General features: G+C 38.4%; 1 protein-coding gene across 5 annotated transcripts in view; it reads left to right on the plus strand.

Moving 5' to 3' along the window:
- The window catches only part of Nol4 (nucleolar protein 4), a 351736-nt gene that overhangs the window by 95097 nt on the left and 242201 nt on the right, over positions 1-14438 (plus strand). For 2 of the 5 annotated variants that reach the window (XM_052155473.1, XM_052155475.1), the window contains exon 4: positions 8662-8697. The exons of the other annotated variants lie outside the window; for them this stretch is intronic. In XM_052155473.1, the coding sequence (XP_052011433.1) occupies positions 8662-8697 (36 nt within the window). The remainder of the gene's footprint in view (positions 1-8661; positions 8698-14438) is intronic. 5 annotated transcript variants of the gene reach the window in all.

Here is a 14438-nt window from a genome sequence, read left to right on the forward strand (position 1 = left end):
GAATGGAGTCACATAGATTTTGATATTTTGGAGTTACTTTTTTGGCAGTAGACAGTTAAAAGACAGGAGAGCTTACAGAAGCCGTTTTATCATTGATTAGCATCGCATTACATGTCTTCCATAAATTTCTTATTAAATAATAACGTCCAAATGAAGATTCCTTGAAGCAAATCAAATGGCGTGAAAATTTCCATTAACTCTTTGTGTCTATGCAGTAAATTGCGGCTTTAGTGCACCCTAGTGGTGAAAGCAAGATGCTGCAGCTTTGGCTAACTTTTGAAATGTAAATAAAGTATGCAATAATAATAATAATTAATAATAATAATAATAAAGAAGTTCTAGGAGCAGTTAATATTCGATGGTATTCTTGCTGAGTTCAGAGATATGTACGTCTATAAACACTAAAAATAATGTAAAACAAACAAACAAAAAACCCAATACAAACCCCCCCCAAAAAAATAAACCTTAATTCCTCCCTGCAAATGTGTGCATGTATCTAAATGGCTACCTAATTACAGACTATTGATACAGCATATGATTTCAGGAAGCATCATGACAAGGAGGTCTTGAGGAAGGTAAGAGAAAGAAAGTGTCACTAGCTGTGACGCCACTCAAATCCGAGTCTAAATCCTGAGCGTGGTAAATCTGTGCTGGGTTCACGGCATGTGATTACTCCAAAGTTGCTCTTTGGAGGACCATAAAGCATATATGTAAAGGTTATTTTTTTTTACAGTGCATGCTTTCAAACACTGTAGTCATGATCAAAATGACATAGATTGTTTTTTCTTAAAAAAATTAAGAATAGTTTATCTCTGAAAGAGTCAGAGAAATAGATGTTTTCTATTTAAATATTTGGTGAAAATAAATGAGATCAAATGGGTTTTTACTTTTTTCTGTCAGTCCTCCTCACTCTCTTTCCATCAGCCTAAGGGACATGTCCCCGTAAGGTGGCAGGCGCCACAGCTGAAGTTGAACATCACTCATACTCTGTCATGACTAGCAAAGAAGTCTCTAATGAAGCTGACTTAGATGCTTATAAGAATTTGGAACTTGTACCAAGAATTTACTTTCTTTTTTCCAGTTTGGTATAGAACGTGTAAGCAAGATAGCTACTGCTAGACAAATTCAATGGGCATGTAATTTTTATTCCAGTCCAAACCAATATCTTCCAAGAAGATGTGATAGAATCTGGGAGAAGACAGGTGGCATTTCTGTAAGCACTCCAGGCCTTAAAAGAGTCTTCCTCAAGATTATATTTCAGGAACATAGCCCCGAGGCATGGTGGTAAGCAAAACAACCCTTCTTATTGCTCCCAAGTGGGAGACTGGCCAGTGACCATACTGGGCACCTCAGATATGAGATAGTTTCTGAAGGGAACTGTGTAATAAGTTCTTTATATATATAATGTCTCCAAAAATAGTTCTTCTGATGTTCTGATCTTAAAAATTTCAAATGACACACTTTGTTTCCATGTTACATTATTTTCCTGCCATGCTCTGGTCCTTGCCTGTAAAAGCAAACACTCATTAGCAAATTCGCAAAGCCAAAGTCTTATTTGTTTTTATCTCCTGTGCATAAGTGTTTTCCCTGTATGCATGTATATGCACCATGCATATCTGGTGCCCACAAAGGTCAGACGAGGTCATCAAATCCCATCGAGTCAGAGTTACAGCCTGTGGGGCTCCCATGTGTGCTAGGCATCAAACCCAGGCCCTCTGCCAGTGCAGCAAGTGATCTTAACCATTGAACCATATCTTCAGCTCCCAGAATCTGAAATGTAAACTTCATCTTTTTCTAAGGTTTATTTTTTGCTTTCTATTAAACACGGGTCTGTCTCTCTGTGTGGCTGTGTAGCTGTGCGGCTGTCTATGTGTGTGCACATTAGCTCAGATGCTAATGGAGGCCAGAGGCGTCAGATCTGCCTGGGTCTGGAGTTACAGTTGGTGTTTAGTCATCGTTTGTATACTTGGAACTGACTCCTCATCCTGTGCTAGGGCACTGAGGACTCTTAGCCACTCGATGATATCTCCAGCCCTAAACTCCGTCTGTTTCCATCACGATTAGATTGCTAATTTGTTCTTTCTGAGTGTCTGCAGCAACTGTATACTTGACATGCATGCATCCAGGAAATTGCTGGTGTGTCTAGGAAAAGCACAGGCTTAGAGGGGATCTACAAGAAACAGGACGCTTTGAAAACATGGATGTGACCGGGCTAGACCAAGTGAAGTCTGTCTGTTATTCTTCCCTAGCTCCAGCAGACACACGACTGCACCATAGTTTACATACTCCTCAAGGGAAAAATAGTATATTTGTATTTTAAATGCAGTTCTTCCTGCTGCTGGGAATCCTATAAACACTGGCTTTGCCAGGTCTTATTTTCACACAATATTTAGGGATTCTTTGATCTCACTATTAGGAAACATGGATGAACAAAACCTTTTCTGGTTTCCATCTGCTCCTATTTTATTCATCTAGTGTCAGAATTCTTCCAACAATCTGTTCCTAGAAACCCAATAGTCTTCAATAAGAATTGACACAAAAATGGTATTCTTAACTTTAGGGACACACCTTTGGCTTATGTTTATTTGAATTATGATATTGTCACACTTGATTAATTATTGTAAAATAAAGTTCAATGTTATAAGAAATTAAAAAGTAAAACCCTTAGGTCAGGAAGGTGTCTGCAGTGTTCAATGACCTGAAATTGATCCCTAAAGCCTTGTAACAACAGCAGCAGCAACAACAACAACAACAACAACAACAACAACAACAACATAACACAGGCTCATGCTCGGACTCCCAGAGTTCGAGTGAAGACACAGATGGCTTCCTGGGCTCGCTGGCCACCTGCCATAGACTACTTGGAGAGGACAAGGTCAGTGAGGGAATCTGCCTCTGAAAGAGGTGAACACCACTTAGTGCTGTCCTCTGGCCTTCATACATATGCATGTAAATCTGCACACATGCACAGGGACATATAAAGAGAGAAGACCTTTTTCTGATGCAGCATTGTGTCAAGACTGGATGTATAATTAATAAAGCAAAAATCCTTCAATAAAAGTACTTACCATTTAACTTGAATAACATTTTATTTTTCCTTTATCTCTACTCTTCCTGGGAGGATAGTGTAGTCCAAGATGCCTCTATCATGGCTCTGGGACGCGTTTCTTCTGTGCGTTTTCCTCTGGTAGTTTCCCTCATGAGCTTTCCATGTCTCTTTAGAAAACAGTCTCCTCCCCCCCCCCAATTACATTATTTCTTGCATTCCATACCACATTTGAAACATTTGCCTCAAATCTTCACATTGCTTTTAGCTGTCTAAAAAAAAATGACCTGAACTGTCTAAAAATATTCGTGCTCACTTTAGTCCTCTGTTGTCTTTGCCAACTTTCATTTTAAATCTGGCCACTTACCACTTGTCTTCTCTCAGCCCCGCACAAAAAGCCATTGGCTAGACAGATGCATGCCTTTGCTTTTCAAGTAGAGTTTTCATGTCACGTGGCATATCCCATTAGAAATCATCAAGACAATTTAGCAAGCCGGGACAATAAACAAAATGCAAGTTGGAAATAAATAATATGTCGCGAATACATGGTTTTGTCTATAGTGTGAAATATAAGCTCTAAAGGTTTGGATTACTGTGGTAACTTCAGATTGCCCTCAGATGTTCCCATACTACTTCTGTATAGCTTGATGCATGCTTCTCTTATTCTCATAGTCCTAGATGTTCCTGACCAAATAATTTGTTAGAAACTTGAAACACCATTCACTTTCAGACCTAAACCCATATTCTCACATATCAAATGAGATTTCTTATGTTTTGTCTAGCAATCTTATTTTTGTCTAACATTCAAAGTCTGGAGGTGTAGGCATACATTTTTTGCAACCTACTTTTAATACAGGTTCAACCTCTCTTCTAGCCCATTACCCAGCAGAGATAGTGTAAAAGAAAATTTATTAGCCGCCATCAAGGAGTACACATGGCTCTGTCTGCATATGTAGCAGAGAATGGCCTTGTCAGACATCAATGGGAGGAGAGGTCCTTGGTCCTATGAATGTTTGATAGATGCCCCAGTGTACAGGAATTGAAGGCAGAGCGGTGGGAGTAGGTGAGTGGGTGGAGGACACCCTCAAAGAAGTAGCGGGGGGAGGCATAGGAGAGGGGTTTTCAGGGAGTCGGGGAAACTAGGTAAGGGGGTAACACTTGAAATGTAAATAAATTAAAATAAAAAAATTAAATAATAAAAGTTATTAGGACACAGGGTAAGTGGATCTATTCAGCAATAGTTCTTAGGGGGTGAGCTCTATCTTCTTTGGCAGCAGTTGAGTCCCGTAGCAAACACCAAATACAACTCAGCAGCTGTAGACTGTCCTCTAGGCAGGCAGACACCAGCAAGAACCGGCAGCTGCAGTCCAGTCCTTTCTGCAAGCAGACACCAGGCACGCCATGAGCTGTAGTTCAATCCTGAAGAACCTGACAGGTTCACCCGCCAGCCTGAGGTGGGTGAAGCAGTGGAAGCAGCCAGCTGCTGTAGGAATCTCACAAGCAGTTCTTGGGCAAGTCTCTCTCAATGGAAGCATTGCCACAAGTTGAGCTCAATAGAGCTCTGTAAGGCAAACTGATATATACATGTCATTAGTGAAAAATAGTGAGGTGGAGCAAACCAAACCAATGCTCACTGCTTTTTACCCACTGTATGTGGGGTCATATTTATATTCCTTCATCACAGGTCCTTTCATGTGTTTGCTATTTTCAAAACATCCTCTGACTTGTGTCTGCTTCAGGAAAGCATTTTTTTTCACGTGTCTACTTTAAAGAAACATCCCTTCACCTGTGTGCTCAGCCAAATGTCATTTGATATACCTAACTTTCCAAAGAAACAGGAAGTTTTCACTTCATGGAAGATGGCTCAAGGGTTAATCAGTCTTGCTGTTCTTCCAGGCAACCTGATTTTGGTCTCAGAACCCGTGTCAGGTGACTCACTACTATTTGTAACTCCAGCTCCAGTAGATCCAATAACTTTATTTGCCCTCTGTGGTCCACACATGGCACACACACACACACACACACACACACACACACACACAAATAAAAAATACAATTTTACTCTAGATGTTTCAGGATGGGCTAAGTCATCCCCTACCTACTTCCTCAAGTAAATACAAAAGATCAGAGGAACTGATGGATGAATGAGAAGATTAAATACAGAAAGTGATGAGAAAGAAAAAATAACATGGGCTAAAAATAGCAAAATAAAGAAATGTAATAGTGTCAGGGCAGGGGAGAGGAACAAACTGTGAACTCTCCACAAATCATCAGGAGTGGACTTAGGCTGATAGGGAACCCTACGAGCCCCCTTGTTTTGATATTATACATATCACAAGGTTACAGATAGTAGTTGGTCATTAGCACAGATTTATGGAACATATAGATATAACATAGCATAGCCATTCAAAGTCCTTCGTGATCACATTCTGAGTGGCAGGTTGGCAGGCCTGGCTTTTGGCTTAACTAAACTGTTGCTATGTCTGCACTTTTTTCCTTAGTAGACCCGTATGTGTTCAGACCTCATCAAAATTAATCAAGTAATTACCAATGGGCAATTCAAAGACTTTGACCTATTTAATCACATTAGTTTTTATAACCTTATCTAGCAGTATTAGCTAATAATTACAGTGATTATCCATCCAATGGACAGATGGGGAGCAACTATGTCTTACCTGAGGAATATGCAAATATAAATATCTTTATATTTGCATGTGTAATTCCTTACCCATTTTAAAAGATTTCTTCTGCAGTAGCACAATGGTGCACACATCTTCTTTTCACAGCATTTCAGTTTTGTAACATCTAGAATTGTGTCATATCTGTGGATATATGTCCATCACCACATAAAATTGTAGTGTGTCAAGCATGAGAGCATTAGTGGTGCTTTTAGTCTTAAGTCCCTTGTATGAAATCTAACACACATGATATAAAGTAAAAGGCTGAGAGACTCTTATTCAGTTAGCAGTGTTGCCCAGAGCTGAGACCTCTCTTCTTTAGGAAAGTCTCTTTCTGTACATTAATCACTGTGCATGGCTTTACAAATATGAACAAAATTTGGATTTATATATTCTTCTCAGTTCTACTTAATTTTCATCTTTTTTAGGAAATAATCTTTTCCTTCTTGTTTTCTTTTAAGATTAATATTATTGTGAGTTGATGTACAAAATAGTGTGTTTCTGTAAGGCAGTTTGACATATATATGTATGTCATTTATATATATATACATATATATACATATCTGAATATATGTATATATATTTGAGCATGTACACACAGACACACACAGACACAGACACACACACACACACACACACACACACACACACACACACACACACTATATTCACTAATGACCTCCTCCCTTAATTTACCCTCTCCTCCTTCTGGCTGGATCCTCTCTTGCCCCAAAATAATCCCTTTCCTACTTCCATGTCATATACACAAATAAGTTTATCTAAAATTACATAAAAATACATAAAATTAGAGAGAAACATGTCAGATTCTCTCTCAGCACATTAGCTCTCCCTTCTCCTCTTAAATACATTCCTCTTCCAACTAATCTCTCTTCTGTTTACATGACAAGTATATAATCAAACACAAACACACATATAGTTAGCTCCTCCTCCTCTTCCTTCCCCTCCCCCTCCTCCTCTTCCTCTTTTCCATAGCTCTGTCTATGCACTGTATTCCCCTTACCCATTCATCTGTTATTGCACCACAGTTTGGTTGCTTATTTTGGTCATATGGAATAGCGCTGCAATAAATATGGATGTGTGAGGGTCTCCATGCTATGAGGACTTGGAGCTTTCAGATTTTTACCCTGCAGTGTTGGATCATACAGCCGTACTAGTTACCACTTCATCGATGGCCTTGGTGGCTCTAATAGTCTACATTTAGACCAGCCCTGTATCCACGTTCTTTGTGACTTTCACCTTAACAACATTGAGTGTCATTTCCTCTTTCTCTTTCCTCCCTCCCTCTCTCGCTCCCTCTCTCATTCCTTTTTTTTCTTCCTTTCTCTATTGACACAAAATTTCACTTTATAACCAGGTTTGCTTGGAATTCATCAACTTTAGCATGATGACTTCACAGAAATTCTCTTTCCTCAGCTTCCTGAGTGTGGGGATTACAGACATGGGTCTTCATCTTGAGCATCACCCATGCTAAAATAAAATGGGATTTCAATGTAGTTTTAATATGTCTGCCCATGATTAATTAAAAAGATCAGGTAGAAAGAAGAAATGTAACTTGCCAGTGCAGAGATGGGATCTTGTTCCCTTAGAGGAGGAAGTGATGTCACTCCATATCCTGTTGCCTAGCACATTGTATTCATTGTATTCATGATTTCTTTTATTTGACAATTTTTTTAAGTCATTGCCATTTTGTTTTTCATTGTTTTGATTTTGATTTTGAGATCACACCTAGAAATCTATCACTTATTGCCAAGATATTTACCTTCTTTTCATTTTAGCATTTCAAAAATTTCAGGTCTTCCAAGTCTTCCGTTCTTGTTGAGTTGATATTTTAATACAAGACTGGTCTAATTTTTTCTTCTGTATTTGTGTATCTGATGTTATATTTTGTATTTATTGAAATGATTACCTTTTCCTCATGTGTGTTATGTGTGTTCTTGGGACATTCTTAGAAGGCAAGCTTATTGTAACTCTATGGATTCATGTTCAGGGTATCCAGTTCCTTTGATATATCTGTATATTTGTGTCACTATCAGATTGTTTTGATTGCTGTAACTCTTGAGGATAGATTGAAATCAAATAGTTTATGCTTGGAGATTAACTTCTTGTTCACCTGTATTGACATTTCTATAGTCTCTGTGGTTCCTTATGAGTGTAAGGGCTTTTTAAATGATTTTGTGAATACCATTGATATTTTATAGGAATTACATTAAAACTGTAGATCACTTTGAGTGGTAAGGACACCTTAACAATATTAATTCTTTCAATCATGAATATAGGATAGTTCTCAATTTATTGGAATTTTTAATTTTCTTCATCAGGTGTTATTAAGCTGTATATGATAGTCAATGCTTATATTCTCAGTTTTTGGGAATCAAAGGCAGGATTGTCGTGAGCTTGATACAAATCGGGGCTTAACTGTGAGTTCTAGTCAAGCTTGGTCTGTAGAGTACGAAACTGACTCATAAATTGAAACATAGTTTAGTTTTTAACCCATGGGACTTTAAGAACCTGTATTAAGTATATTATTTATTTTATTTTTGACACTATTTAAACTATATTTATAACATTGATGATAGTTTATTATATGTAGAGATACAACTTTAAAAACAATCTTATCTCTTATCTTCCTGTTTTCAGAAACTTGTTTATTAATTGTCTTGGTGGATCCTACAGTTTTGTGCACACACAGACATCATGCCTTCTGTAAACTTGCTTTCTTAACTTTTGAACTGGTAGTTATTTCTGTTGCCTCTTAGTTGGGCTCAATCTTCTCTTTAATCCAAATGGCTGCTTTCAGCATTCTTTTAGGGATGATCTGGTAGACATGAGTTCATCTAGTGTTTTTATACCACAAAACCGTTCTTTCCCTCAGCCATGACTGATAGTTTTGAACTCAATTTGTCTTTTTTTCCCTAGTTTTTTTTTTTTTTTTTTTTTTTTTTTTTTGTAACAGTGAGTTTTCATTACGTTGCTTTGACTCCTGGTGGATAGTATGCACCATCCACTATCTTTGGAGCTATCTTTGGATGCTTGAATGAAAGACACACACACAGAGATTAGCTTATTTTTAAAATGCCTTAGCTATCACAAAGGCTGGGCACTCTTAAACCTTCCTCTGCTACCCCAGGCCCAATTTGGGAAGTGACCAATGACCACTTACCTGAATTTTTTTTTTAAAAAATTTTTTATAGTCAAGTCATTATTCCCATCTCTGTCTGCCCTTTGACAGTTCCTCATTCTGTTCTTCCTCGCTGGTCTCCAAGAGGATGTCTTCACCCCTACACTCTACCAGGCCTCTCCAAGTCTCTTGAGGGTTAGGTGCATATTCTCTCACTGAGGCCAGACCAGGCAGTCCTCTGTGTATATGTGTTGAGGGCCTTGTTGTATGCTGCCTGGTTGGTGGCTCAGTGTCTGAGAGATCTTGGGGGTCTAGGTTATTTGAGACTTTTTGTCTTCCTATGGGGTCACCCTCTTCCTCAGTTTCTTCCAGCCATTCCCTAATTCAACCACAGGGGTTCCCAACTTCTGTCCCTTGATTGGGTCTAAGTATCTGCTTCTGTCTCAGTCAGTTGCTTCTTTGGCCTCTCAAAGGGCAGACATGCTAGGCTTCTGTCTGTGAGTACACCACAGTATTAGTAATAGTGTCAGGCGTTGGAGTCTCCCCTTGAACTGGATCCTGATTTGGACTCATCACTGGACCTGTTTTCCCTCAGCCTCATCTTCATTTTTGTTCCTCTAGTTCTTTTAGACAGGAACAATTCTGGGTGAGAGCTTTTGATTGTAGATAGCAACCTTATCCCTCCACCTGATGTGGAGGTCTTTCTACTGGGGTGGACTTTACAAGTTCCCTCTCCCCATTGTAGGGCATTTCATCTAAGATCCTTGCTTTGAGTCCTGAGAGTCTCTCACCTCAGGCCAGAAAGAATGGAAACTTACCTGAATTCTTATATGCTTCTCTCTCTCTCTCTCTCTCTCTCTCTCTCTCTCTCTCTCTCTCTCTCCCTCTCTCTCTGTATCTCTCTCCCTCCCTCTCTCCCCCCACCCTCCCTCTCTCTCCCTTCCTCTCTCTCTCTCTCTTTCTGTATCTCTCTCTCCTCTCTCTCTGTATCTCTCTCTCCCTCCCTCTCTCCCTCCCTCTCCTTCCCTTCCTCTCTCTCCCTCCTCTCTCTCTCTCTCTCTCTCTCTCTCTCTCTCTCTCTCTCTCTCTCTCTCTCAATCTACTCTCTCTCTTTCTCTTTCTCCTCCATCTCTCCTCTTCCACCTCCCACTGCATCCTGGTGGTCCCCGATCCCGATCCCCTTCCCTCTGAGCCCACGCAGCTCTCAGGGTCCCTGCCAATCTCCTCTTGAACAGTCATTGGCCGCTGGCATCTTTATTGATTGCTCAAACACCAAATGGGGACAAGAACCTTTAGCATTTGGACATGCAGATTCCTGACCAGATCAGAGCATTAGAACCAATTTCCCTCGGTTTTTCAGGTATAAGAATGCTGCTTTGAAATCTTTCCTTTCTGATCACTATGTATGTGCTTGGCATGAGCACTTCTCCATTAGAGCGGATTGTCTAGCATCCCAACAGTATAATGATTTCTTCTTCCATTCTAGTCATTTCAAAGCATTTTCTATTTTAAGCTAATATTCTTGTTCATTTCTTAGGAATGTGTTGCCTAATTTCCACAAACTTATGTATTTCCAATGTTTCTCCTACCGATATTATTTTTCATTTTAGAAGGGATTTTGATTTCATCTTTATCCATGTGTATATATGTGTGTGTGGCTGTTTTTATGTACATGTGCTTGCAGAGGCCAAGAGAAGGCATTGGTTTCCTTGCAACTGGAGTGGTAAGCTATTGCCAATTTCCTGTTGTAAGTGCTGAGACTCTACTACTCTGCAAAAGCAGCAAGAACACTTAACCACTGAGCTCTCGCTTTCAGTCCCTCCTGTAGATAATGTCTAATTTTACATCAGCATTTGGAAACAATATAGCTTTGTAGGGTCTCAGCTTTGTTCTGTGGCCACACATATGTGTTCTCTTCTGGAAGCTGTTGTGTGTGCTTGAGAGGGATGTATATTCTATTGGTAGTGCTGTAGCCTGCTTGTGTTTACTCTTTAGGTTAAAGTGTCACCCAAATCTGCTGCTTCTTCCCTTTGTTGAAAGGAAAGCACTAAATCTTGTTACATAGTTAGCCCTCCATTTATGCAAAGTATTGAACAACAGTAGGTAAAAACATTTTTTAAAACTTATGTTTGAGTCAAGCCCATGCAGACATCTTTTTTGTCATTACTCCATGGAAAAGCTCAGTGTGACAATTATTTGCATAGAATTTATCCTTTATTATTTGATATTTTGAGTCGGGTCTTACTATGCATCCTTGACTAACATGGAACAGGTTATGGAGGTCAAGCCAGTTTTGAATTCATAGAGATATGCCTTTATTTTCTCCCTAGTGCTGGGATCAAAGACATGCACCATCCACTCCCAATCTGCCTAACATTTAAGTTGTGAAAAGCAGTGCAAGTGATTTATGGGTGATTTAAAATGTCTGGGAGGATCTGTGTATCTAATATATAAATATGATGACATTTCACGTGGGTGACTTGAATTTCTATGGATGGACCCATAGGGGTGCTAGACCCATGCATTAATCAATAAAATGGATAGTTCTATTGCTGTCTGCCATGCCCTTTAGTTATATCGGTGCTTGCTTTATGTTTTTAGGTTCTATATTGAGTATTCATTCATTTACAATATTGTATTCTTTTGATAATTAGTTCCTTTATAATGTTATATTGATTATTACTTTTTTGTGAGAATTCTATTGTGTCTGATACACTTATAACCACCCACATCTTATTGCTGGTCAGTTGCATAGTTTTAGACATTTTCATTTTCAGCCTATATGCATTTTATATTTAATAGAAGTCTCTCTGGGTTGATGATATGTATTTGGATTTGTCTTTTGTTATACCTATTCAGCCCTTTGATTTTTTTTATTGGAAAATGTAATCCATTTGCATTTAGGATAATTCTTTATATGTAAGGATTTACTGTGGATTTGTTCATTTCTCCAGACTATTACATAGTGCACAGTTACCTTCTTCACAAACCATCTTCATTTATGACTTGATAATTTTGTAGTCTGGAACTATTTTTGTTTTTGTTTTGTTATGTAGTTGCTGTACAGCTTACAAAGGGCATGCCATAGTTATACTTTTTTAAGCTGATTACAGCTCAATATTTAGCACATCAAAACATTTTGCTGGAGTGTGTGTGGGGGGCTGGGGTCCAGTTCTAAACTGAGACTGTGGTCCTTTCTCTCTCCCTCTCCAAGCTTCACTGCATGGATCTGAGGAATACTTGTAAAATGTAATGAAGAATTGACATTTCTGTTTCTACCTTCCTCTGAGTTTTCTTCCTAGTTCTGTGCCCCATCCACATGGTCATCTCTTACACTGACACTATAGTTTTTAATGAAAACTTTTATTTAAACTAATGAATTGTTTTCATGACGAGATGACTTCTTCCTCTTCCTTGGTGTTCTCACTGTTGACAATCCTAGGAGGCTTACTTTTGAAGAGATTAGGAATGAGTAAAAATTACATGTGCTTAAGAAATAAGTAATGTGGGTGAAAAGCCTTCCGTGGGGCTCTAGTGTCCTGTGCCTATAGCTGCTGTGGTCTGTGTGTCTTAGCAAAATCAGAGCCACTGGAAAATCCTGTTGAAATCCTGCTGTTTACTCCAGTTCTTCCAAAAGGCTAACCAGAGTTAAATTTCCAAATATCAGATGCAGCATGCACCACAGGCTTGCAAATAGATTTCAAAGTGATTTTTAGATAGCAGGAATGAAATAGACACTAATAACATACAAACACCACATGAATGTATTAAGTTCCTGTATAATAGTTTTAAAAAAAATAGGAAGCAAATTCTTGTATGGATATGTATGTGTAAACCAAAATGCCGAAAGAAGCTAAGAGGGGAATAAAATGAATGCAGATTTTAATTGTATTTTTTTCTCTGATTCAGGAACAAATAGATCTAGTTTGGGGAAATTGCTTTCAAACTGTTCTGCTCATTTCTCTCATAATATACCTACATAAAGCAGATATTTTACAATCTACATATCTTAGCTTTTAAATACATTTTGAAAGTTAGGGATTTAGATTCAATCTTCGTGTTGAATTTTACTTACTCTTATCTGGCTAATCCACAACAGCATTTAGCATAAACTTTCTCATCTTTGGGTTCTTACCCATTCTTTTTTATTCATTTTCTTTTCTCTTGAATATATTTTTGATGTTACAATTTTATTACACCTCTCTCCCTTCCCTTTCCTTCATCTGAATACTTGCACATACCTCTCCCCATTGTCTCTCAAACCTCTTCTCACTGTTATTGCATGCATATATGTATGCATATGCACATATATAATCCTAAGTATAACAGGATGTGTTCATATAATGTTACTAGTGTGCATGTTTCAAGGCTGACTGTTTTACTAACTGTTTTATTCATATCTGGAGACAACAACCACTTTCTCCTGACTCGCCATGGTTACCTATAGTTTTTTTTTTTTTTTTTTAAATAGGAAGTAGGCCTCTTGGTTGTTACTCCACCTTATTTGTCATGTTCATTGCTGTCTTGATCAGCTGGTTAGGGCAGCCATGTTGGTAACACTTTATGAGTATAGCTTCCGATGTTAGCGGTTGATACAATCTCACAGAAATGTAACTGATCCTCTGACTCAGTGTTCTCTGCAGATTATTTCATAGATATATTTTTGGAACTGGGATCCACAACTCCTCATGGATTGGTTTTGCATCTTTAGATTAGATTCTATATGTTGCAAAGAGTAGTTTCCTTGATAAAAACTGACGACTACACTTATTTGTGTGTATGAGAACAAATATTTAGGTTGGTATTAGAAATTATGCTGGCTTAGTAAATTAGTGGTCATAGATTCTCCTTCAGTAACCAGGATTTTCCTGGCACAGAGTTGTTAGGTTTCCAGTACCAGGTATTGGTTTCCCTCTGGCTGAGCAGGCCTGAGGTCCCATTAGAGAGTGGTTGCATTCTTTCTTGGAAGAGGTGATGGGCACCCCTAAGTAAGGAAAACTGACACAGCGTCAAGTTCAGACTTCATTAGCTTTGCAATGTTAGGTTTCAGTGTATGTTTCTTTTTAATGCTGTGCTCCTTCTGTGGAGTGGCATAGCAAAAGAAAGGGTCTCCTCATGAGTAAGGGAATCGGCACCCATTTTCCCTCAATGATATATTGGCTACTCATTTTCTTCTCCTTTGCACTATCTTGGAATACATCAGTGTTTGTAAGAGCCAAACATATACCTTAGAAATTATCTTGCACATTTATATATAATCTATAACTCAGTTGATCCTTCTACTTACCTCATTGTCTTACTAGTGTCAGTGGTAGAACATTGGAAAAAAATCTAACCACCTCCATCAGATTTCTTTATAGCACTGTCTGAGTTGGTACTATCTCTCATAGAATGAGGCTTAAAGTCCATCCATTTTACATCACAATTTTATTTTGCTTTAGTGAGAGAAACACTTTATTGAAAGGTTAATATTAAGCAAATCATCACAACACGAGTATCAATTGCTACTTTAAATCAAGATCATAGTTCTGATCATAAAGTTTTGTACAAGGTATAGGAAGTACTGCTCTGGCAA

Source organism: Apodemus sylvaticus, chromosome 13, assembly GCF_947179515.1.
Source record: "Apodemus sylvaticus chromosome 13, mApoSyl1.1, whole genome shotgun sequence".
Taxonomy (NCBI): domain Eukaryota; kingdom Metazoa; phylum Chordata; class Mammalia; order Rodentia; family Muridae; genus Apodemus; species Apodemus sylvaticus.